Here is a 26781-nt window from a genome sequence, read left to right as displayed (position 1 = left end):
ATGGAAAGACCTGAATACCATGAACCCTCAGGTGAGCCGTAACTACTGCCATCACTTTGGTGAACACCCAGGGGGGAGGTGGTGAGACCAAAGGGAAGGGTTCTGAATTGAAAGTGAATGGCACCTTGCTGGAAGCGGAGAAACCTCCAGGAGCATCTGTCCATTTTGATATGGTAATAAGCGCCCTGGAGATCAATCAAGCATATCCAGTTGTTCGTCTGCAGACAGGGCAAGACAGACAGAAGAGTGACCATCTGAAATTTTGTCTTGGTTAGTGTCAGGTTTAGAATGGAAAGATCCAAGATGGGTCTTAGGTCCCCTGTTTTCTTGGCACTAAAAAGAACCTGGAATAAAACCGCAATCCGGACTGGTCAGGGGGGACCATTTGGATGACTCGTTTGCTTAGCAGCTTGTCTACTTCTAAGGCTGCTACCTCCAGTTGAGCGGGTGGAACATCTGGGAGGTGTCTGTGAAGAAGAGGTGGTTGGCTGAAGTGAACTGAATAGCCTCTGGACATGATCTGCAGCACCCAGTGATAGTTTGTAACGGACTCCCATGCCGCTGGGTGCAGCGAAAGGTGACCCCCCCCCCCGACTGCCTCCAGAGAGGAGCAGTCTGGGAACCCTTCAGGGCTGCTGCCCGGGCCTGTCTGAGAAAGGTTCTCGGGACCCAGTACTTCTTGGACCCCCTCTGCCTCTAGGCCAGCTCCTATCGTAACCCCCTCTGTCTCTGGGGGACAATGTCCTAAGAGTCCCAGGAAAACGCCTGAGACTTTAGGAACCACATTTTCTTCGTCCCTCGCTGATTCCTGGAAAAGGATCTTTGAGGAGAGAAGCGGATCCTGACAGCAGACAGAGTCTTCCTGTCCTTCTCACTCTGGACAAGTCTCTCTCTCTCACTGACTTTGCAAAAAGGGAAGACCATCATAAGGGGGCATTGGTAAAAGATGCTTTAAAGGGGTCAGAGAACTGACACAGCCGGAGCAAGGAATGACGTTTGATGGTGATTCCTGAACTGGTAGCCCTAGCTGCTCCCTCCGTGACATAGGAGAGAAGGCGCATGGACGTATTAGAAATGGCTTTTAGAGTGGCCATTTGGGTGAACGTCTTTTTGTCATCTGCCAACATGGACTCTGGGGTCGATTGAGCGACCTTCATGACTAGGTCACGCTGTAATCGAGTCAGGTGTGCCATATAGTTCAATGCCAAGATGGCAAAGGTTGCTGAAGCATACACCCTCTTCCCAAAATGGTCGAAAGTCCGTGACTCGCCATCAGGAGGGTGGCCCATAGAGCTCTCCTGAGCTAGCTCTTTCTTTGTGGCCGCTGCCATGACCATAGCATCTATGGGGGATCCTTTGAACCCATGCATCCTGACTGCTGGGGGACTGAGGACCTTGTCAGGATGCTTTGGAATAGGCTGCACCGTGTCTGGCTCCTTCCATGCCCGAGATGGTATTAGATCCACCAAGGGATCCGTGGAAGGGGACACCCAGGAAGTAGAAGGGACCATGCTGAATGCCTTAAGAAACACTGCTTCATCTGGGGTCTTTTTTTGGGCAGAACACCCCCCCCCCCCTTTGCTGCAGGATTTCCATGTTGCCTCCAAATGAGACATACTAGGTAAGGGGGGGGGGTCAGAGGAAACCTTCCCCTTCCTCCAAATCAGTGTCTGAGTTAACTGACTCGAAGAAAGAGTCCAGGTGTCTCCTCTTACACGTCAGTTTGCGAGGGACCTCCTCAGTGTGGCTCTCTGGGGAGGACTTGCAAACATCCAGGTGCTCCCTGACTAGAGCTGCTTGAGGCATTACAGGGGCGGGCTGTCCCTGAGAGGATGAAATGGTTGGAACTGTACCAAATCCAGAGGGGATCAGGGCGGAGTCAGAGGACAAGATGGTCAAGGGTCTCTGAGCCGAGAGAACCCTCTCCAGCATGCCAAAGGCAGATGGAGAATGGACCTCCAAAGTAGATCTCAATGGAGCCGCTCCCCTCTGATCAGACAGGGGAGTCGGAGCCAAGATACCGAGGGAGGCACTGCGATCCGACCCACTGGGAGCTGACAGCACCCCTTCGGATCAGACCCCGAGGCTATGGCTGGATCCGACAAACTCAAAGTAACAGCCAGCGTCGAGGTACTAGGTACCATCGGCGCCCACCCTTTGACTCCGAGGGTCCTCAGATCCAGTGGCTCTGATACCGAAGGTTGGATTGGAGAAGGAGAAATTGGTGAGAAAAAGGTTTTCGAGGTACCCCCTCCGGAGGGAGTGGGTGCAGGCAAGATCCCCATCTGAATTTGAATGCGGATGAATTTCCGTATCATTTTGTCCATCTCCACTAAGGGACTGGGTGGAGTGTGAAGAAGAGGCCACAGAAATGGGTCTAGAACGGTAGTGAGGGGAAACAGGAGACCGCATTCTGACCACCTCTAGCTCAGGAGAAAATCTAGGGAAGCGGAGCAGGGGAGAGACCAGGCCAGGAAGTCACAGTTTTGGAGGGTGGCCCAGCTGGGACAGGGCGGTGGGGAGACCGCTTGCGGGGCCTTATCCTTTTTTGTCTTCTCCCCTTCCCCAGACCTCTTGGCAGGAGTTTGAGTTCCTGAGGCCTGGGAAGGGGAAGATACAGCTGCAGGTGAATAACCACTGGATGAGGTGGGACCAGCCATTCCCGACATGGGCAAAAGGCCCTTAACTATCAGTTTGTTCCTTCTGTCCTGAAGTGCTCTGGGGTTAAACCCAGTGTAGACAGGACATTAGGTATCAAGGTGAGAAGCACCCAAGCACATGACACACTGAGTGTGAACATCAGCAGAGGAGAGTTTATGGCCAGACTCAGAACAGCGTTTAAAGCCAGATTTAGGGGCTTCAGACATTGCCCCCTAGATAAAGACCAAGATACACTCACACACGCTACACAAAGAAAGGCAGAAAATAGTTTTTTTTTTTTTTTTTTTTTACTGACACTAATCGCAAGGGGAAGGATAGCAAAGGAGATTAGAAAAAAAAAATGTTTAACTCACTCAATGTGATTTTTGACCAAAAAACACACCACGCTGCCAACAGCTCAGACCATGTTTGCAGGCTGTATCAGCGGCAAATGAAATCTGAAGGGAGGAAGGAGACAGGGGACATTGTACTAGCTATGTGGCCGTGTTGGATCCATGATGGATCCGAAGCCTAAACGTTGAAGACCAAATGAAGTAAACTACTTCAGATTATACAATTTTACAACGAATATCACTTTTTCTTACTCTTTTAGGTAAGAAAACTGTCAAACATCACTCAAAGTAAAATATGAAAACAAAACAGTGCGTTACTGAAATGCAGTTCCTGAGTAAACTTCTCTCTTACCTGAGGGATGTCTTTTGAGCCTAGTGCTCTCGGGCCTTCCCTGTTTAGGAAGTTCTTATAAGCCATAAAATTCTGGCGCTTCTTCTCAGACTCTGTGGTGTTTTCAGACTTAAAGCAAACAAATGAAAAAATGAATTAACAGAGTTACCTTCATATTACTACACTTTTTTTTTTTTTTTTTTTTTTTTAAACATACATTTTTGGTTCCCATCTCCCACACCCAGGCTAACATATGGTGTCTATTTCCTACCAGACAAACCAAGGACAAGTCAAGGGAGAATGCATACTTCCACACACCAGACAGGATTAGATGAAGGGCTAACATTCCTTGACTGGGTTCTCACCTCAGACTCCATATTCAAATGACAATAAAAAAGTTATGCACTTACCATAACATTCCATGTGAGTAGTTCATCTCGCCTTCATTCTTACTGATGGGTTTGGAACCGATCCATCAGCTCCGAGTGGGCCTACTACAAAGCTCGAGGATTTCAAGTAGCTCGAGGTCAAGTCCCTGTCCCATGATGCACCTAGAGTTACCTCATATCTTGTTTGCTGCGTATACCATATGTCATTCTAGAACTCCATAAGAGGAAGTATAGAAGGGTTGAGTGACCAGGAAGGATCTAGCATTTCGGTATTCTGAAAACCCAGGCGGGGGTAGGAGGGAAAGACATGAGAATGAAGGTGAGATGAACAGCTCACATGGAACATTAACTTTGTTCTCTCTCGTCGTTCAGTCTTACTGATGGGTAGCGTCCCAAGCACCATCTACCTCAGGTGGCTCACGGGAGTATATTTTTCAGCACCGTGGATCCAAAGGAGGCCCTGTCAACTTTGTAATGAGTGATAAAGGTATGGAGGTTTCGACCAAGTGGCTGCTGCACAAATGTTATCAATAGGAAGTCTGGCAGAAAAAGAAGATGATGTAGAAACTGCTCTGGTTGAGTGAGCTTTAATTTTATGCTGTAAGGGCATATTGGCAGCTGAACAAGCAAAGGTGATGCAATCAGATAACCATTTAGACAGAGTTGTTTAGCCACTGGCATACCTTTCCTGGAGTCTGAAAAGGAAACAAAAAGCTGATCTAATTTCCTGAAATCTTTTGTTCTATCCAAATAAAATCTGAGCTGTCTATGAACATCAAGTTTGTGCAGCATGTATTATATTATAGACTGTTGGAGTGAGTGGGGAAGAAAACTGGCAAATCAATAATTTCGTTAAGATTAGTTTCAGTGCATACCTTAGGCAAAAAAGAGGGGTTTGTTCAAAGTGAGACTGTCAGCATGGAAAATCAAGTAAGGAGGTTTAATGGACAAGGCCTGAACCTCTGACACACTGTGGGCAGAAATAAAAGCCCCTAAAAAAAGAAGTTATGTACTCACCATAACGTTCCATGTTGGTAGTCCATCTCACCCTTCATTTTTACATATGGGTTCGGAGCCGATCCTCAGCTCCGACATGGCCAACTTACAAGCTTGAAGACTTCTGGTTGGCTCGTGGCTAAGCAGGTGTCCCATAGTGCACCAGTACAAACCCCAGATCTTGTTTGCTGCTCACTAGAAGAAAAAAAACATAACAGACAAACCAATACTAAAGGGTCTCCAACCAAATATACCTAAATTATTATCATCATCTCCAGATCTTCCAGGATGGGGGCAGGAGGGCAGGTTGATAAAGAAGGGTAAGATGGACTACCAACATGGAACATTATGGTGAGTACATAACTTCTTTATGTTGTGTAGTCCAATCTCACCTTCATTTTTACATATGGGACAGCATCCGTAGCGCCTTATTCTTGGGTGGCTCACTGGAAAATACTCTTAAGCACGATGGAGCCAAAGGATGCTCTACCCCTGGAAGCTAAATCCAATTTGTAATAAAAGTGTGAAGGGTAGCCCACGTAGCTGTTGCACAAATATCATCAAGTGGGACCCTGGCTTGAAAGGCTGCAGAGGTAGACAGCGACCTAGTAGAATGAGCCTTGATCCTGCAGGGTAAAGGTTTGCCCTCCGAACTGTAGATAAAGGCTATGCAACTGGAAATCCAGTTAGTGTCACTTTAGAAACTGGTAAGCCCAATCTGGAGTCAGAAAAGGAAATGAATAGTTGATCTGATTTCCTAAATTCCTTGGTCCTCTGTAAATAAAAACGTTTAGTTATGTACTTACCATAACTTTAGATGTTTGGGATCCATCTCGCCTACATTCTGTACTGATGGGCTCGGAGCTGATCTTCGGCTCCGACGCGGCACGCTATGCTATAGAGCGAAGCCTCTTATTGGCTGAGCTATTCTCTATCCCAGTATGCACCACCGCTGATCCCCCAGATCTTGTTTGTCCGCATTCATGCACACACACAACTGTTTATATAACATTGCCAGATGTTTCAAGATGAAACAATGGAATTCGGACCGTCCGATCTCTTCTGATCTCCAAGGCAGGGGGAAGGAGGGTGGGTATTAGGAATGTAGGCGAGATGGATCCCAAACATCTAAAGTTATGGTAAGTACATAACTAAAAGATGTTATGTGATCCTATCTCGCCTACATTCTGTACTGATGGGACAGCGTCCCTAGCACCTAAATCCTGGGTGGCTCACTGGAAAACACTCCTGAGCACTGTGGAACCAAATGAAGCTCGCCCCCGAGATGCCACATCCAATTTGTAGTGGGAAATGAAAGTGTGCGGGGAAGACCATGTAGCCGCAGCACAAATGTCACTAATGGCAAGCTTAGAATGGAATGCTATTAAAGTAGCCATAGCTCTTGTAGAGTGAGCTTTGATAGAGGTTGTAAGCTCTTTATTAGAAGAGGAATATGCCTGACTAATACAGTCCCTGATCCATTTGGCAATAGTGACCTTTGTGACGGATTTGCCCAATTTATTATCTGAAAAGGACACAAACAACTGATCTGTTTTCCGTGTTTGTTGGGTCCTGTCTAAATAAAAGCGCAATTGCCTATGAACATCCAATGTGTGGAAGATGTATTCCGCTTTGTTTGAGTACTTTGGAAAGAAAACTGGAAGTTCTAGTGACTGTTGCAGGCAAAAACTGGAACAAACTTTAGGGACAAAAGATGGATCAGGCCTGAGGGATACTCTATCTTTGTGAAAAACCAGGTACGGTGGTTTTACAGACAGAGCTTGAAGTTCTGAAACTTCTGGCAGAAGTGATCGCGACCAGAAAGGTGGTTTTCCAAGAAAGAAATTTCAAATCACATGTTGCTGCTGGCTCGAAGGGGGAGGAGGTTAAGGCACGTAACACCACATCGAGATCCCACGGAGGAGCAGGATAAGAAATCGGAGGTCGTAAAAGCAGAGCACCTTTCATGAAGGTTTTACACAATCTGTTGCTCATTAAAGGTGGGTTTGCAGATTCATGGAAATTGGAAATAGCTGCCAATTGGACCTTGATGGTAGAGACTGAAGAACCTTGATTAAATAGGGAAGTCAGAAATTTCAGGACTTCCGATACCTGAACAGTGATGGGATCCAGACCCCGGAGTTGAGCCCAAATAGCAAATCTCTTCCATTTGCTAGTATACAATTTTTTAGTGGCAGACTTGTGGGCCGAGGATAAGATATGAATGACTTCTGGGTCTAAGGTATGATTCCTGACTATAGTCGGAAGAGGAGGAGCCAAGCTGTTAACTTCAAAGTGTGAAGGGACTGATGGAGTTGTCCCGACTGATGAATTAATAGGTCTGGGATCTGATCCAGGAACCATGGACCGTCCAGTGCATATCTCCGAAGATAGGAGAACCATACCTGACGAGGCCAGTAAGGGGCAACCAAAATCATTTTGCTCCCCAAGTGAGACGCCTTTTGGATCACTCTGGGAAGGAGGGGAACTGGGGGAAGGCGTATAGCAAGCCGTTGGGCCAAGGATGGGCTAATGCGTCCATAGGACTCTCCCCCGGAGCTGGAGTGAGAGAGAAGAAGTTCTTGCACTTCGCGTTCAGCGGGGTTGCGAAGAGGTCACAACAAGGAGTTCCCCATCTGCTGAAGATCTGAGTTGTCACTGCATCGTTCAGAGACCACTCGTGAGGAGAGAGAATTGTTCTGCTTAGCCTGTCGGCTATCACGTTGGACTTGCCAGGGATATGAGTCGCCACTAGAAAACATTTGGTCGTCACTGCCCATTCCCAAACTCTCATGGCCTCTCTGCAAAGGGGGTAGGATCTAGTCCCTCCCTGCTTGTTCAGGTACCAGACTACTGACATGTTGGAGTGAATGGCAATTACGCCCTGAGGGAGGTAATCGTGAACGGCTTGTAGGGACAGAAACACCACCCTCATTTCTAAAATGTTGATATGAAGGAGGCTCTCTTCCGAATGCCATTTGCCTTGGACTGACCTGCCCAGGGAATGCCCCCCCCCCCCCATCTGGGAGGCGTCCGTAGTCAAAGTGGCCACAGGAGGAGGTGGAACAAAGGGTCGCCCCTGATCCAGATTGGAGGGCACCAGCCACCAGCGAAGGTCCCGTTTGCAAGTTTCCGTGATCCGGATGAGGTGACTAAGAGGGAGATCCTGAAAGGACCACTGTGTCGAAAGGAGTCACTGCAGAATTCTCATATGCAATCTTGCTAAGGGGACTAGAAGAACAGTGGCCGACATAGAGCCCAATAGCTGCAGGACCATACTGGCTGGAGCTTTGGATCTGAGAATCAAGGCTCGGACTTGAGCCTGTATAGTTTGTATCCTTTCTGTAGGAATAGACCCGCATTAGGTTCGAGTCTATCTCTACTCCGATGAACCTTATGCGCCGAGATGGCAGCAACACAGACTTTGGCCAATTGAAGGTGATTCCAAGGGAAGTGCCTAGTGATATTGTGGCTTGTAGGTTTTGTAACAGTAGACGCCTGGAGGTGGCAGTTAGGAGCCAGTCGTCCAGATACGGAAACACCTGGAATCCTAGACTCCTCAGGTGAGCAGTCACGACCGCCAAACATTTGGTGAACACCCTGGGGGGCTGTGGTGAGACCAAAGGGCAGTGCGCAGAACTGAAAATGACTGTCTCCCAGGCTGAAGCGCAAATGTCTCCTAGACGCCTGATCTACCAGTATGTGGTAATAGGCGTCCTTGAGATCTATGGAGCACATCCAAACACCTTTCTCCAGCAGTGGGAGAATGGATCGTAAGGTGACCATTCGGAACTTGGACTTTTTGACTGATCGATTTAGGATGCTGAGATCCAAAATGGGCCTCAAGTCCCCGGTCTTTTTTAGCACCAAAAAGAATCTTGAGTAAGTCCCTAATCCGATCTGGTCTGCGGGGACCGGTTGGATGACTCCTTTTTGAAGCAGCTTTGAGACTTCTAAGGCTGCGATTTCCCGTTGACTGGGTGGCGGGTCCGGGATTCTCTTGGACGGCGGTGGGGAGTGAGAAAAAGGGATGGCGTAACCTCCGGCGATGATTCAAAGCACCCATCGGTCCTGAGTGATACCCTCCCAGGCTTTTAGGTGCCTCGAAAAACTACCCCCGACTGGCTCCTTAGCTGCACAGTCGGGCAATCCTTCAGGGATTGTGGAAGGCTGAAGAGCCACAAAAGGACTTGCGGTCTCCAGTGTTGCGGGGGCCTCTGTCGCCTCTGGGACGGCGTCTTCCAGAAAAATTTCCCCCTCCTCTGCCTCTAGAAGGGGGATCGTCCTGCTGCGAGGGATAAGACTTCTGGGACTTACGGAACCACATTTTCCCTCCTCTTTTAGCCTTGGGATAAGGCCGAAAGGGAGAGGAAAATCATGCCCCTACGGCAGTCAGAGTCTTACCTTCTTGCTCGCAGCGGGTCAACGTGTCCTTTACCTTGGGTCCAAACAAAGAGGACCCATCAAAGGGAGCGTTGGCAAAGGAAGACTTAAAGGCTTCCGCAAAATGACACAGGCGGAGCCAGGCTTGCCTCCGTAGAGCAACACCCGTACCCGCCGCTCTACTCGCCCCTTCGGCTGCATATGAAATGAGCCTCATGGACGAGTTTGATATGGATAACAGCGTAGCCAACTGAGAGCCAACCGTCTGGGCCAGCTGCTCAGGTAGGTTACCCAGAGGTCATCTGAAAGCTGCTTGATCAGATCCCTCTGAAATCTAGTGAAGTGCGCTAAATAGTTCAGGGACCTTAAGGTAAAGGCCGCTGAACTGAGGGTGCGCTTCCCGTACCGATCCATGCTCCTAGACTCCTTATTAGGAGGATGGACGGACGTCGAAGCCTCTGCTACATCTTGTTGGGTAGCAGATGCCACCACCAAGGCATCTACAGCCACACCTTTGGTCAAAAACTCCTTCTCTGGGGGTGCTGATAAGAACTTGTTTGGGCGAGCAGGCACCGGTTCCACAGAGTCTGGATGTTCCCACGCCCTTCGACAGATCAAATCTAGGAGCTCGTCGAAAGGCGGAGGGCTGAGCCCCGAAGGCCTTGAGGAACACCGACTCGTCAGCGGAAGGGGGTTTGGAATGCCAGCCGCCTCATTGTTTGAGGGCTTCCAAGATGTCTGCGAAGGAGACATCATCTGAGGACGACTTAGGGGACCCCTCCGCATCATCAAGATCAGTGTCCGACGTTAGAGACTCAGGGGAGTCGACGTGCTTCCTCTTGCACAGTCTTTTCCTTGGGGGTTCCTCTGAAGAACCTTCAGAGGGACCTCCAGGAGGGGGGGAACTCCCACTGGGGGTGACCTCAGGCCCCGGGGCTCCGCTGTCTAGGGACAGGGGGACTACCAAAGACCCGGTCTCCGTGTGTATGGAAGGTACTGGTGAAACCGTGTAGGTAGCCAAAGAGGATTTGGCCAAAGCACTCCTCATGGCCCTGAAGGCCGGACCGCCAGAGTCCTGGGAAGGTCCAACCCCCGTGGCCACAACAGTAGACGGTACCCCTGCAGCCGATGCACCGAGAGGAAGGCTCGGAACCGAAAACATTGGTCCCGAAGCATCCCCCCAGGGCCGACAGAGGAGGTCCGTGTACCGAACTCCGACTCGAGAGCTGGGGTTGGAGTAAGGGTCGGAGCCGACCCGAAAACCTCCATCGGCTCCACCAGCACCGGCTCCAATGGTGCCGAGGCTGTTGGAGGAGGAACCAGAACTACAGGGTGGGTCATCGGCTCCGAAGCCGAATGGGCCGGAGCCGAAACTAATTTCTGGAATACAGGAGACTGAAAAAGTCTTAGGAGCACCCTGTCGATGTCCGAATCAGACATCTTGGAAGATCAGGAGGAGACCGACAGAGTCTGAACAGACTTCTCCATCGGCTCCGAAGGACTGGGGGACCGGCTCTGAATCGACTTGACCAGTATTGGTGCAGAGGGAGATTCCAAAACAATTTCCCTCGGTGCCGAGGTGGGCTTCGGCGCCGAGGGGGAAGAGTCTGAGCCGGCAACCCTCATCGGCTCCAAAATCAGTGGAGCCGATGAAGGTGACCCGCCTCTCGAAGCCCCAGCCATCGGCTCCGAAACCAGAGGAGTCGAGGCTGGAGGCATCGAGGCAGACCGTTCCGCCCTCGGCTCCGAAGTCCGTGGAGCCGAAGGAGAAGCCTGCCTAGGTTTCTTAGTTGTCGGTTCCGACGGACTGGTCGGAGCCGACGATTTCTTTTTCTTAGCTGGAGAGGGAGAGGAACATAAGGACTCTTCAAAGGAGGGCTTGATAAGCCCTTTTAAAATCAATTTATTCTTCCTCTCTTGGAGGACCTAAGAGGAAAAGGCGTGACACACTCTGCAGGACTCCTGGAGATGTTTGGCGCCTAAGCAGTACACGCATAAGGAGTGATCATCTGTGATGGACATTTTATAGTTACATCTCGTGCACTTTTTAAACCCAGAGGGTCTATGCTCCTTAGACATAATGTAATTACTTTGCCCAAATATCTGTCTGAGAAAAAAACAGTACAAACAGAGAAATTGAAGAACTTTTTTTTTTTTTTTTAACAAGAGCGCAAGCCCAACACTAAACGAATAACACCAAAAGAGGGCCAAGAACCCTCTAACTTAAACAGGTACTTGACCTCAGAAACAACAAGAAAAAAACTCATCAAGAACGAGGGGAAGGCCCCTCTAACTTAAATGGAAACCTTTCCCTATGTAACACAAATTTTTACCACAAATTCTCCAAAAAAACACACGTATACACACTAACAGCTGTTAAAACAGCTTTTGGATAAAGAATTTCGAAATTTCTGACAGAAACTTTCACAAAAAAACACCACTTAGCTCAGCCAAGTTCGAGACCACGTCCTAGCTTGTAAGCGGCAAACGAGATCTGGGGGATTAGCGGTGGTGCATCCTGGGATAGAGAATAGCTCAGCCAATAAGAGGCTTCGCTCTATAGCATAGCGTGCCGAGCCGGAGCCGAGGATCGGCTCCGAGCCCATCAGTACAGAATGTAGGCGAGATAGGATCACATAACATCGTAGTTTTCTATGAACGTCCAGCTGATGAAAAAGGTATTCAGCTGCATTACAGTGATTAGGGAAGAAAACTGGGAGCTCTATGGATTGATTTAAGGTAGCAGGGGAACAAACTTTGGGGACAAAGGAGGGATTAGTACGCAGTGACACCCTGTCCTTGTGAAAGATCAAATAAGGTGACTTAACAGACAAGGCTTGTAGCTCCGATACCAGTCTAGCTGACGTAATAGCTACCAAAAACAAAGTCTTCCAAGACAAAAATTTCAATGAAAAGTGGGAAGGTTCAAACGGTTTGGACAACACAAAATTTAAATCCCAAGAAGCCACAGGTTCTTGCAGTGGTGGTCTCAAAAGAGTGATTCCTTTCAAAAAGATCTTGCATAGCTTATGAGACATTAAATTGTTATCTGGGAACCCTAAGTGAAAATGAGAAATTGCCAATTGGACTCTGATAGTGGTGGCGGCAGCTCCTTGTTGGAAAAGCTCAGAGAGAAATTCCAAAATCCCAGGGATAGAAGCAGTGTAGGGATCTACATTCATTTTCTGTGCCCAAATAGAAAATCTTTTCCATTTACTGCCATACAGCCTCCTAGTTGAAGGTTTACGTGAGGACATAAGAATATATGTGATACTGAGGATGATGCAGCATGAAGCCCGACTACGGATGGAACTGGTGCAGCCACGTTGTCAACTTGAGGGTGTGGATTGAGGGATGTAGTGAACCTGACATGTGAGTCAACAGATTTGGAGCTGGGTCCAGGATACAAGGATCGTCCAGGAGAAGAGGCCCGAGAAAGGGGAACCAGACCTGACGAGGCCAGTAAGGAGCTATGAGGATCAACTTGCTTCCCAGCCGACTGGCTTTCTGAATCACTTTGGAAATGAGAGGAAATGGAGGAAAAGCATACACAAGTCCCATGGGCCAATCGTGAGCCAGAGCGTCTCTGGGTGTCTCCCCCGGAGGGGGAATGAGGGAAAAATAACTGCTACATTTGTTATTGACTGGGCTGGCAAAGAGGTTGCAGCAAGGCTGTCCCCATTTGCAGAAAATCTGTTCCGTTGTTTCCTGTTTCAGAGACACTGAGGCAGTAGGATCGCCCGGCTGAGCTTGTCGGCTAACACATTGGTCGTCCCTGGAATGTGCATTGCAACCAGAAAGCGCTTGGAAGAAATCGCCCATTCCCAAACTCACATGGCCTCTCGACAGAGTGGGTAAGATCTGGTACCGCCCTGTTTGTTGATATACCAAACTACCGACATGCTGTCTGATTGTTTCGCAACAGTCCAGACAGGAAGAAGGTCTTGAAGTGCTTCCAACGCCAGGAGCACCACCCTCATCTCCAGAACATTGATATGCAGGTGAGCCTTGTGTTCTTGCCATGTGCCTTGGACAGTCCTGCCAAAATAATGCCCCCCCCCCACACCCGATCTGGGAGGCATCCGTGGTCACAGTGGCAACGGGTTGGGCAGGAACAAAGAGGGTGCCCATGATCAACTTGTTGGGGGCTATCCACCAAAGAAGGTTCTTCTTGCACAAATCCGTCAGCAGGATTGGATGACTCCGCGGGAAATATTGGAAGGACCATTGCGAAGACAGAAGCCACTGGAAAATTCTCATGTGCAACCTGACTAATGGTACTAATAGAATGGTGGAAGCCATAATCCAGAGGAGCTGAAAAACCCACTTCACTTTGACCTTCCGCAATGGGAGAAGACACTGAATTTGAGAGTTTAAGCTTTGTGCCCTGTCGGCGGGGAAACGAGTTGTCATGTTCACTGTGTCTACATCTGCTCCTATAAAAATCACAGATTAAGAGGGCAATAATGCAGATTTTTCTCAATTTATGGAGATCCCTAACTGAGCACAAAGTTAAATAGTGGGGTCTCTACTTTGGAAGAGTAGATGTCTGGTGGGGGTGGTCAGGAGCCAGTCGTCCAAATATGGAAACACATGGAATCCCTGACGTCTCAGATGAGCTGTCACTACTGCCATGCATTTGATGAACACCCAGGGGGCTGTGGTGAGACCAAAGGGCAGAGCACGAAACTGATAATGACTGGCTCCCAGCCAGAAGTGTAGATGGCCCCTGATGCCTTGTCCATTTTTATATGGTTGTAGGCGTCTTGGAAATCGAGAGAGAACATCCAATAATCTTTCCCCAACAACGGGAGTATCGACTGCAGAGTTACCATCCGAAACTTGTCCTTCACGGATTTGTTTAACCTGCTGAGGTCCAATATTGGCCTCCAATCTCCGGTTCGTTTTGGTACTAAAAAGAACCTGGAGTAAGTTCCGGATCCTATATGGTCTGCTGGAACAGACTGGATGACTCTTTTTAAAAGCAACTTGTTGATCTCCACAGTTGCCTGATCCCTGTGATTAGGTGGTACCATCTGGGATCTTCTTGGGAACAAATGGTGGAAGGGAAAAGGGTATGATATAGCCTCTGGTAAGAACTCTTTGTACCCACTTGTCTTGAGTGATATTTAGCCAGGCTTCTGGATACAAAGAAATGGGACCCCCAACCGGCCCCAGAGAAACGCAGTCAGGCCTCACATCAGGAGCGCTGACATGGCTGTCCCCGAAAGGAATCACGGCCTTGCTGGTACTGCGGACCGCCCCTGCCTCTAGGGCGACGTCACCCATTTCCTCCTCCTCCTCTGCCTCTGAAGGAGGGTTCACCCTGTGTGTCCGGTAAGACCCTCTATGACTTTTTGAACCACATTTTACCACCCCTTTGACCTTTGGATTATGGTCGAGAGGGAACAGTAAAATGTACTCCCACGGCAGAAAGTGTCTTTCCTTCTTGCTCACACCGAGTGAGTGTGTCCTTCACCTTAGAACCAAACAATGAGGAACCATCAAATGGGGCGTTGGTGAAAGTAGACTTGAACGGTTTCGCAAAATTACACAAGCACATCCAGCAGTGACACCTCAGGACAACCCCTGAACCCGCTGCTCTACTCGCTCCATCAGCCGCATAAGAGATAAGCCGCATGGAGGAGTTAACTATAGAATTTAAGGTGGACAACTGAGCAGAGATCTTGTCAGGGATTCCCTCAGTACATGCACCTTGTATAGAATCTCCTAACTCCTTGAGGAGATCCCTCTGTAATCTCGTGAAGTGAGTGAGATAGTTCAACGACCGAAGGGTAAATGCCGCTGAACTAAAGATACACTTCCCAAATCTGTCCATCTGTCGAAAATCCTTATCTGGCGGATGAACAGAGGAAGAAGTCTCCGCTAGCTCCTTCTTTGTAGCCACCACCTCCCTTAAACAAAAACTCTTTACCAGGAGGGGCAGACAGAAACTTATTCGGTCTCCTGGGGACTGGCTCCACGGCATCAGGAGTATCCCACACCTTTTGACTAACTAGATCCAGCAGTTCGTCAAAAGGTGGAGACCAAGAGGCAGAAGGTTGAGACCCGAAAGCCTTCAGGTACACAGACTCCTCATCAGAAGGGTTGACAGTGGGCCAGTCGCACTTCTGCTTAAAAATCTTCAAGATGTCTACAAAGGAGTCATCGTTAGACGATGACTTGGGGGACCCTTCCGACTCCTCAAGGTCATTGTCCTATGTCAAGGACTCATCCTGGGAGTCAACATGTTTCCTCTTACATAGCCTCTTCTGGGGAGGCTCCTCGAAAGGACATTCCAAGGAGGCCTCAGAAGAGTGAGGCCACCAGCCGATGGCTCCTGAGGCTGAGGGTCTCTGCTGTCTCCGAAGAAAGTAGGGGCCGTGACCGAAGTGGGTGCTCTCGGGGGTAGAGTGCTGGTACCACTGGTAGTGGCTGGAGAATGAGGCATCACGCCATCATCTCAAACACCGACCTCTCCGGCTCTGAAGACCTCCCCCGCTCCAAAGAGACAAAGGTTGACGTCGGAGCCACAGCCGTCGGCTCTGTGATAGATGCAGGGTCCAAGCTCACCCTGGCCAACGCACCGAGAGGAAGGCTCAGGACTGAAGATAGATTCCAACCCTCCCTGTCGGTGCCGACAGGACAGCTTCAGCCACTGGACACAATGGTCGGCACAGAGCGTGTCGGAGGCTAACCTGGCTCCATAGCAGCTACAAAGGGAGCTGGAACCGATAGTACTTCCAGTGGCACCAAGCACTCCGGCTCCAAAGGTCTGACATGGCTCTGAGGAGGAATAGCAGACAAGGGTAAAGCTGGATCAAGTGGCTCCGGAACAGACTAGGTCGGAGCCAACAATAATTTTGGTAAGGAAGACGACTTCAGGAGTATCAACACTACCCTCTCCATACCTTCTTCCGAAAGGCTCCTGGAAGATCTGGAAGACATAGCAAGGGATCTTGATCTAGGGGGCAGTGGAGACTTCAGTAACACGGAAACCGGTGGGGAATCCACAGACCGGCTCCGAGTAGCAGATTCAATTGCCGATTCAATAGGTTCAGAGGTCGGCTCCGAAACACTTTGAACAGACTGACACCACAATGGTTCTCTCCTTCGGCTCCGAAGGCAGTGGAGGCGAAGAGGCAGACTTTGACTGTTGAGAAGGTGGCTCCGAGACACCAGCCGGTGCCGGAGAAGGCCTTTTTAAAGACTTAGATTTGCCAGACTTGGAGAAAGCCGAAGAACTGGATAGAACTTCCTCAAAAGATGGTTTTAGTAGACCCTCGAGTACAAGTTTGTTCCTTCTCTCCTGAAACACCCTAGGAGATAAAGCATGGCAGAACAAGTACGATTCTTGCAGGTGGATGGCCCCTAAACAGTAGACAGCTACTGTGGCCATCCATTAAAGACATCTTTTGGGAGCATTTCATGCACTTCTTAAAACCCGAAGGTTTGTGCTCCTTACTCTCTTTAGACATTTCACACACACAGACACAGGAAAGGAAGAAGAAGAAGGGGAGAGGACCAGGTCCTCTAACTAAAATGGGCCTAGCCCCACAGAAGGAAGTACCACGAGGACTAGGTCCTCCAACTTAAATGGGCCTAGCCAGATGGACAGAAAACTAGGTCTTCTAATTAAACAGACCAGAAAAAGCACACACAGAAAATTGTATATTACTCTATGTGGTAACAATTTGAAGAAAATAACTAACGTACTAAGGGAGGAACTCCAACCCTTAGCAAATAACCAGTGGATCCCCGCCGAAAATACAATCTCAGATTAAGGAAACTAATCTGCCAATAACAGTCTAGAAAAAACAACAGAATAACGGGAGCCCTTGTTAACTAGCAGTGGAAAACAACCACAAACTATCTGATAAGGAAAGAAAATGCAATGGCGCCTACAAAGAACTCTAAACTGGCACACAGAATACCAGACTAAAAACAAGTTTAAGCTAAGAATGCACCAAAAAGATCAAATACTACTGCCTAGGATAATAGCACCTTACAACACAGTAATAACTGTAATACAAAATTTAAATAGAAAAATTTTGACACTTAGCCAGAGCCAAGAGAAGCACAACCGAACTCATCGACGTGGCAAATGAGATCTGAGATTTGTACTGGTGCACTATGGGATACTCGTTTAGCCACGAGCCAACCAGAAGTCTTCAGGCTTGTAAATAGTCCGAGTCTAAGCAGAGGATCGGCTCTGAACCCATATGTAAAAAATTAAGGTGAGATTTGACTACACAACATATATAGTTTTCCATTACAAAAATTTGAGGTCACATGAGGAAGCTGGTTCAAATGGAGGAAGAATAATGCGGGAAAGCATAAAACTTAGATTCCATGGGGAATAGGGAGATTTCACATGTGGTCTGATATGAAAGGACCCTTTGAGAAAGGCTTTGGATTATTTGTGTGACATAATATTCAATCCTTCGAATCCAAGATGAAAATTAGAAACGGCAGCAATTTGAACACGGACTGTTGCTGCTGCAGTTCCTTTACTGAAAATAATGGTAAAAAATTCTAGTATAGAGGCCATAGGGGCTTGGTAAGGATCAATATTGTTTTTAGAGGCCCATACAGAATTTTTTTTCCCACTTGCTAAGGTATAGCTTCCTCGGAGGATTTATGAGGGGATTTTTGCTTTCTGTAATACCGTGGGTATCAACGGGATTGGCGGGAATGCATAGAGGAGACCTGGGGGCTAATCGTGAACGAGTGCATCCCTTGGGGCTTCTCCCGAAGGGGGAAATCAGGGCAAAGTAGCTTCTGCATTTTGTGTTCATGTGACTGGCAAAATGGTCGCAGCAAGGCTGGCCCCACCTGTGAAATATCCTGCCCACTATTTTTGTTTTGAGGGACCACTCATGGGGCAACAACATTCCTCTCAGCTTGTCTGCTATCAAGTTGGACTTCCCTGGGATGTGCGTTGCTAACAGAAAGCAATGGGTGGATATAGCCCACTGCCATACTCTTACAGCCTTGCGACAAAGGGGGCATGACCTGGTTCCTCCTTGTTTGTTCAAGTACCAGACCACTGACATGTTGTCTGTCTGGATCGCAATCGTACCCAGAAGAAGTGTGTCCTGGAAGTACTGCAACGCCAAAAGTACTGCTCTCATCTCTAAGACAGATATGCAGATGTGTCTTTTGATCAGTCCATGCGCCTTGGGCTGTTCTCTGAAAATACCCTCCTCCCACCCTATCAGGGAAGAATCCGTGGTCACTGTGGCCGCTGGTGGGGGTAAAACAAAGGGATGTCCTATCGTGACATGAAGTGAGTTCAACCACCACTGAAAATCCTTTTTGCAGGAGTTTATGATCATTATCAGGTAAGACACGGGGAGCTCTTGGTAAGACCACTGAATGAACAATAGCCATTGCAGTATCCGCATGTGCATATGACCCAGTGGCATGGCCAGAATTGCTGCTGCCATCATACCTAACAATTTCAGAACTTCTGATGCTGGAGCCTTGTTTTTGGATATCAGAATGCAGACCTGCTGATGGAGTAGTAAGACTCTTTCTACTGGAAGTCTTAGCGTGGAGGTGGTGGTGGTGTCCAGGTCTGCTCTGATAAAGACAATATACTGCGATGGTGACAAGGCAAATTTTTCTGCGTTTATTGTAAGGCCCAGCTGGCTGCAGAGTGACAGAGTCGATTCCCTGGATTGAAGGAGCTGATGCCTGGTGGTGGCGGTGAGAAGCCAATCATCTAGGTACGGAAACACCTGGAGTCCTAAATGTCTCAGGTGAGCTGTGACCACTGCCATGCATTTGGTGAACACTCTGGGGGCAGTAGTGAGACCAAAGGGCAGGGCACGAAACTGGAAAGGATTGGCTCCCAGCCCGAGGCGCAGATGATCCCTGGATGGCCTGGTCATTTTTATGTGGTAGTACGCATCCTGGAGCTCTACCGAGCACATCCAACTGTCTTTCCCTAAAAAGGGAAGTATCGACTGAAGCCTGACCATCCGAAACTTCTCTTTCTTGACGGATTTTTTTAGTCTGCTGAGGTCCAAAATAGGTCTCCAGTCCCCTGTCTTTTTTGAGACTAAAGAATCTTGACTAAGATCTGGATCCTGTCTGGTCTGCTGCGACTGGCTGAATGACTTTCTTAGCAACGTTTGGACCTCTACTGTTGCTTGTTCCCTGTAACTGGGTGGAACGTCCCGGATTTTTCTTGTCGGTGGAGGGGGTGTGGCAAATGGGATGAAATATCCCCTGGAAATTATACTTTGTACCCAGTTGTCATTTGTTATTTTGAGACTGGCATCTGGGTACAAAGATAAGCGACTCCAGACTGCCTCCACAGCAGGACAGGCAGGCCTCCTTTCAGGAGCGCTGGTAGGGCTTCCCAAAGAAGTGATCTCTCTGTCTCCCTGGTTTTGTGAACCCCCTCGGCCACAAGGGCGGCGTCTTCCATTATTGCCCCCTCCTCTGCCCCTGGAGAGAGGCTCACCACATATGTCCTGAAAGGCTCCTTGGGCTTTTCGGAACCACATTTTCCCTCCCCTTTGACCCTTGGGGTAGGGTCTGGTAGAGATGGAAAAACAGACTCAGACAGCAGACAGTCTTTCCCTCCTGCTCACACCTGGTCAAAGTTTCCTTAACTTTGGGCCCGAAAAGGGACAAGCCATCAAAAGGGGCATTCACAAAGGATGACTTGAAGGGCTCCACGAAAGAACACAAGTGCATCCAGGAGCGTCTCCTAGGAGCAACTGTACCGGCTGCCCTGCACGTTCCATCAGCTGCATATGAAATGAGGTGCATGGACGAGTTAACAATGGAGTTGAGGGCAGCAGGTTGGGAGGCAACTATGTCTGTAGCTCCTGCAGCTACTGTACCCTGAAGTGCATCTCCCAGCTCTTTAAGGAGATCTCTCTGTAGTATCGTGAAATGGGTTAAGTAGTTAAGCGAACGGAGTGCAAAAGTCGCCAAACTAAACATACGCTTCCCATATCTATCCATGATCCTGGAGTCTCTGTTAGAGGATGGATAGAAGAGGAAGTTTCTGACAATTCCTTTTTGGTGGCTGCTGCCACCCATCATGGCATCAACTGGCACACCTTTTGTCAAGAAGGATTTATCTTGGGGGGCAGATATGAACTTATTAGGCCTCCTGGGGGAAAGGCTCCATGGTGTCTAGAGACTCCCATGCCCTTCATGAGACCAACTGCATAAGCTCATCAAAGGGTGGAGACACCCAAGAGGTGGAGGGCTGAGACCTGAAAGCCTTCAGGAGAACTGACCCATCTTCAGTAGGGTTTGTGGACTGCCAGTCACCCCTCTGCCTAAGGATTTCAAGTATCTCTGCAAATGAGATATCCTCAGAGGGGGACCTTTCTGATTCATCCAAGTCCGTATCAGATGTGAGGGACTCCTGAGAGGAGTCTAAATGTTTCCCCTTACAAACTCTCTTCCTAGGAACCCCAATCAGTGGGAGCTTCTGGTGAGGTCCTGGAAGACCATGGGCCAACCAATGGGACCTCCTGAGGCTCTGGGTCTCTGCGCTTTGCCAGGATCCGTGAAGCAGACAGGCACTTTAGGGGATGAAGAAGCCGGACCTGAGGTTGAGGATGTCTTAGGAGACATAACTCTCCTCATGGCTTCGAAGGCACCCCTGCTCTGATGCGAAGGGACAGAGTGATGAGAGGAAACTGTCGATAGCACCGGCACAGTGGGCTCCGAGCCTGAGGTAGGAGCAGAGCTCATCCGAGCCGAAGCCCCGAGAGGCAGTCTCGGAAAAGACAAGTCGGTTCGAATATCCTCTACAGACCTGACCAGAGAGTGTCCACTCCTAGAGTCCTCGATCGGCGCAGAAGATGTCAGAGTGAACAGAGCCAGAGACACTGAAGCAGGCGCCTGCTCCAAAGGCTCCACAATCAAGTCCAATTCCTTCAGCTCTGAAGGACCGGTATGGCTCGGAGGAGGAAGAGTTGTAGCTAGCATAAGGGTCTTCGGCTCCAAAGCCGCCTGGGTTGGAGCCGATACTTTTGCAAAGGCCAGTGCCTGTAAAAGCTTCTGCACCACACGATCCACATCCAAATCTGAAAGGCTAACAAAAGACAGAGATGAATGGATCGATGCTACCGACTGAAGTAAAGATGATTTTGGAATTTCAGATACCGGTTCCAAAACCGGGGACCAGCTCCGAAAAGAAAAGACAGTTGGCTCCGAGACCTGTGGAGCAGATTTAAGACTTTTCTGATTTTTTTTTTGATTCCACAGAAGTCTTGGAAGACTGAGGACTTACTAGATCCATCCTGGTCACTCAAAGCCTCCTGGAAAGAAGGTTTCAATAAACCTCTGTCACTGGAATAATTTCTCTCTCTCTTGGAGAACCCGAGAGGAAAAGGAATGGCATATGTAGCAGGTTTCTTGCAAGTGTAAAGCAGCTAAACAATAAACACAATGGACATGGCTGTCAGTGAGACATCTTCTGCCCACATTTAGGGCATTTTTTAAACCTGGACTTAGGGTGATTGTCCTTGTCATCAGCCATGAGAGAAAAAAATGGACGCACCCAACAATCAAATATGAATTAGCCTTCTAATAAAAAACAGGCTAAATACAAACACACAAGCTCTTTAAACGAAGGCTAACTACAATCAAATATATGAACATGCCTTCTAATAAAAAAACAGGCTAAATATAAGCACACAAGCCCTTCAACTATAGCTAACAAATCTAGCACACTAATTATCTAAGTAGATATTATCAATTAGTGACAAATCACTAAACTACATACTACTAAAGTTAACTAACAGCTATAAAGTTGTGACTAAGTAATCACGCAATACTATCTCTGAGAAAGAAGGTGACATAAGGTCACTGATTAAACAACTTTCAGTCAGAAATTTAAACAAGTTCATAGATTGGTACTAGGCTATCGGCCCTAGGACCTATACAAGCCTAGCCATAACAATTCCCTGGCTATTTCTTCTCACACTATTTACTTCCCTGGACCTCTGTCTAGCAGGGCGACTGACGCGATCCCCGGGGTGAATTTCTTTTCTTTCATCCAATCATCAAGGTTCCTTTTGAAGCGGGCCAAAGAGGCGCTCTGCTTGACATGTATGGGCAGTCTATTCCAGAGTCTGGGGAGTCTCTGGGTTAGGAACCTATCCCTCCAGCATGTTTTGTTTATTGTGATGACAAGGTTTAGAACCCTGGAGCATGTGGCTCTGAGGGATTGGGATTTCTTTAAGTGAAGCATGCCCAAAAGCTCTGGGTTTGACATGGTCTTGTATGTTAAGCAGAGATCACCTCTGAGTAGACGATATGCAATAGAGTACAGCTGGAGTTTTTTTTTAAGGCAGTCAGTGTAGGGCATCTGCTTTGGGCCTGTAATTCTTTTAGTGAGGTACTTCTGCAACCTTTCCAGTTGTTGCAGATGTCTTGAGAGGTACATACCAAAAGGGGTGTTGTATTCTATAATGGGTCTAATGAGGGACAAGTACAGAGACAATGACCTCTTTTTTTCTGGATGAAAAGCCCTTAGTGATGAGGTGTGCCACATAAAAGGATTTCCTGACTGTTGTGGCAATGTGGTTATCGAAGGTGAGACCACTGTCCACCTGTGTCCCTAAGTCTCTTATCACACACTTGGTGTTTAGTGTACTGCCACCTATGTGGTAATTCATGGGTACATGTTTTTTCCCAAAGGGGATAACTATACATTTCTTGGCATTGAGCTTGAGCCCATGGCTCTGGCACCAAGCATCTGCTTCTGTAAGGCACTTTTGTAGAGTATCCACATCATTTGGGGATTCAATAATGGCTCCCAGTTTGCAGTCATCTGTGAACTTTGTTAGCCAGAGTCCCTTAGAGTTGGCCTGCACTTCAGAGAAGTAGATGCCAAACAAGAGAAGTCCCAGGACTGAACCCTGAGGTACTCCACTTGTCTGGAGCTGGATTTGGAGTCGGCTACTTTTACAGTGTGGGTTCTGTCAGTAAGCCAGTTGGCAACCCATCAAGTGACGTAGGGATTAATGCCCAGCTTAGTAAGTCTAGCTATGATTTCCGAGTGGGGGATGGTGTCAAAGGCCTTGGCGAGGTCCAGACAGTGGACCGCCTTACCCTCATCCACGGCTCTGAAGACTGATTCGAAGAAGTCAATCAGGTTCAGGAGACAGGATTGGTTTTCACGAACCTAAACTGGGTGGGGTCCAGTGTTTGAAGGTTGCCAATGTCTTTGTTTATAAGTTCCATGGCCTTGAAGATCCGGCTCGTCAGACTGATGGGGCGGTAGTTCCGAGGATCCAAGGGGGATCCCCCCATGTGGAGTGGGATAACTGTAGCTGTGCTCCACTCAGTGGGCACGAAGCTTGAGGTGAGGCTATGATTAAGCATGACACTTAGGTGAGGTGCCAGCTCATTTTGTAGTTCATGTAATACACAGCCAGGGATGTCATCTGGTCCCATAGATGCTGTATTCTTAGCTATGGAGAGTGCGTTTTTTTTACCTGTATGGCCATTATTACCAGAATTTGGCAATCGTCCAGTATTGAGATGGGCCGTTTAGGGGGAGAAGTTGGCACTGAATTGATCTGCCAGGATATTGGCAATATCCTTGGGATCAGTATATTTAATGCCATTCTGTTGTAGCTCAGAGCAGATCTGAGTATTGTCATTTAGATTCTTGACATAGTTATAGAATGCTTTGTGGTTGTCTTTGGAATCTTTGGCAATTTTATTTTCATAACTAGCTTTGGAGGATTTTATGTGGGATTCTCAACTTCTTACTGAGGCTGGTAAGGGAGTTTACTGCATCCTGGGATTTTCCTCTTTTCTGCAACAGTTTCTTACTTTTGTTGTAACGTTTGTTTATGGCAGGGGACCACCAGATTGGCTTTCTTGCTTTGGAGGAGAGCATCTTGGTTCTATTTGGGATGGCATGATTCATGCATGAATGGATGTGCTCGTACACTGCCTTAGTGTAGGATTCAGCAGTCAAACTTTCAGTTCCCATCTGCACGGGTGTCATGAAGTTTGTCACTTCTGACTTGAGTAGCATGAAGTTGGCTCTGGAGAAGTTTTTTATGGAGGTTTTCTTACTGGGGGGTGGGATGTGGATTTTAAGGGTGATTAGCTTATGGTCAGACCTGACCAACAAGGGGGTGACCATAGGTGTAGAGCATCAACTTCCCATGTTGGTAATGACCAGGTCTAGGATATTGGAGCCCCTGGTGGGACTATGGATTAACTTGTAGACAAAAAACTCAAAGCCCAAACCAGTAAATCCAGAGAATCCGCACACAAAGCTGGAACGAGTGATAGTAAGTCAGCAAAAAGTTTTTATTTAACACAAGGTTGGCACTTTCATCTGGTGTCAATCACCAGACTTCATCAGACAATGTACAACAAAATCACAACCCTTCTTAAAATACTCATTCCAATTAAAACATCAACCAATAAGGTAACTAATGTGTTTAAGCACATCATTACATCACTGAAAGAGCTTTTAAAGCAATACTTTCCACTTTAAATTACTAAGATAATACCAATAAATATAAATGTTAAATCAATATTTTCACCTAACCTGTTAATAAATACAAGATTAATATATTATTCAATAAACTTTGTTTATAAAGTTGCTATCCTTTAAATGTAAACAATAATGTACATAACCAAGCATATTAATAAATATGAACAAAAACAAATTGTTACTAGATAAGATCCAGGGCATTGGAATTTATGAATTCCAAGAACCGTTGGGCAAAGGTGTTGGCACACGAGTAGTTTTCCCAGTTAATGGCAGGGTAGTTGAAATCACAAAGTATTAGGGAGTTTGGTTGTATCCTAATATTTTCCAGTATGTTTAGAAAGGTGTAGTGAGAATCTTGGGGCATGATGGGGGATCTGTAGCAAGATACAATTTGGATTGCAGTCTTACCTAGTGTTAGTTGCACCTGGAGAATTTCAGACACATTGTGTTGGGCAACTAGCCTGGTGGTGTGAATATGGACACTTCTCCACCTTCAGTGTTTCGGTCCTGGTTTGGTGGACGAAAAATGTGGTAAGAGTTGTAGCCTGGTATTGCGGGGGTACTCTCTGGAGCCTTGAACCAGGTCTCAGTTACTGCACAGATAATAGATGTTCTCCATTTTTAGGAGTGCCTCGAGAGAGTGCATTTTGAGGTTTAGACTTCTAGCATTGAGTAGCATTACCTTCAGAATTTGCATGCTTGTACCGGTTACGGTGGTGGTTTTGTCCTTTGAACTTTGCCTAAAAAAGGTACTATAGGGGAGGTAAGAACCTTAGCCAGTAACCTGAATCCCAGGGGCAACAGGTGCAGACCATCTCTGGCAAAGCATTGTGGTCTGTCGATAATGTCGTTTCAGGCAGACAGATACTGGATCCCCTTTGAATGACACCAGAAGCTTAGCCAATTGTTGAAGTCAATCATTTTGTCCTTATATTGTGGTATCATTCTGGGCAAATGCAGGATGCTACTCAGGGTTAGGGTCATACCTGCCTGGGTCACATGATCTGACAGCGCTTCCATGTCTCTTCATGTAGTCCGGGGAGGTACATCTCAAGTCATTCACTCCACCATGTACAATGACAGTCATATTTGTACTTGTTGTGGAGTGATTTGAGTGCATGCGTTATGTGCCGGATCCTGGCACCAGACAGGCAGCTGACTGTAGCTTTCTCTTTGTTCAGCCTGGTGAGTGGGACATCAGTGCGCCTGACTATAGAGTCACCTATGACTAAAGTGTTAGGGTCGTTGTCTTGCCTTAGGCCTAAGAAAAAAAAAATGAGGCCAAATATATAGCTATGAAAAAAGGCACACAAGAGAAAGGGAAACTACAAATACAGCTATAAGAGCTTACCTAACTATCTATTTTTCAAGAAAATATCAACAATTTTTAGAAATATAATAGTAAATATAATGGTAAGGTTTTTACTGGTCCGAGCTAGTGAGAACCTCCGATCTGTTGCAGCAGCAAACTAGATCTGAGGTAACTCTAGGTGTATCACGAGATAGGGACGTGGCCTCGAGCTACTTGGAAATCCTCGAACTTTGTAGTAGGCCGACTCAGAGCCAAGGGATCGACTCCGAACCAATCAGTAAGAATGAACGGTGAGACAGAAGAACTTCATTACTGGTTTTCTCCAGATGGTGCTCCTGCAGCAAGAACTTACCAACTTGCTGGGACAGGCAAGCTTAACACAACCACTGAACCCTACTTCCTCCCTCCAAGCTTGGGTCCTCTAATGCCCAGGATACTAGCTGATCCCAGGTCATCTGGGGCAAAGTCAAGGCAAAATCCCTATGCTTTAACATTTTAACATTTACACTCAGTTTACCAGCACTTGTAATATATAAGCAAGTATTCAGTAGAATCAAGTTCTTTTCAGTATGAAATTCATATTACCCTTCCAATAAATTCATAATATCACAATTATTAAACCTCCTGCCTTTTTCCTCACATTCTAGAAGTTTCTGACAAGGGTACAGTACTATACGATGCAGTAAGAAAAGCATATGTCAAACCAGCCTGGCTTTAACAGTGGTCACAGCACAGTCTTGGTACTTCAGGTCCCTACTCAAGTTTTCTAAGTCCATGGACACCAAACTTTGTCTTGTCGTCACATCTGCTTCTACCAGATAGGGGAATATTAGCTTCAAGCCCACCACATGTACCAGACTTGTATATCACAGACA

At 47.5% G+C, this 26781-nt stretch overlaps 1 protein-coding gene across 1 annotated transcript in view; it reads right to left on the bottom strand.

Annotated features, from left to right (window-relative positions):
- Positions 1-26781, bottom strand: part of RFC1 (replication factor C subunit 1) — a 1497679-nt gene that overhangs the window by 896807 nt on the left and 574091 nt on the right. Inside the window, exon 8 of the mRNA XM_044063570.1 lies at positions 3346-3453. Coding sequence (XP_043919505.1) covers positions 3346-3453 — 108 coding nt within the window. The remainder of the gene's footprint in view (positions 1-3345; positions 3454-26781) is intronic.

The sequence above is a fragment of the Protopterus annectens genome, chromosome 2.part1 (assembly GCF_019279795.1).
Source record: "Protopterus annectens isolate FY-2018-M chromosome 2.part1, PAN1.0, whole genome shotgun sequence".
In the NCBI taxonomy this organism is placed as follows: Eukaryota; Metazoa; Chordata; order Ceratodontiformes; family Protopteridae; genus Protopterus; species Protopterus annectens.
Note: the sequence above shows the minus strand (reverse complement) of the source record. Positions and strands in the feature narration are given on the sequence as shown.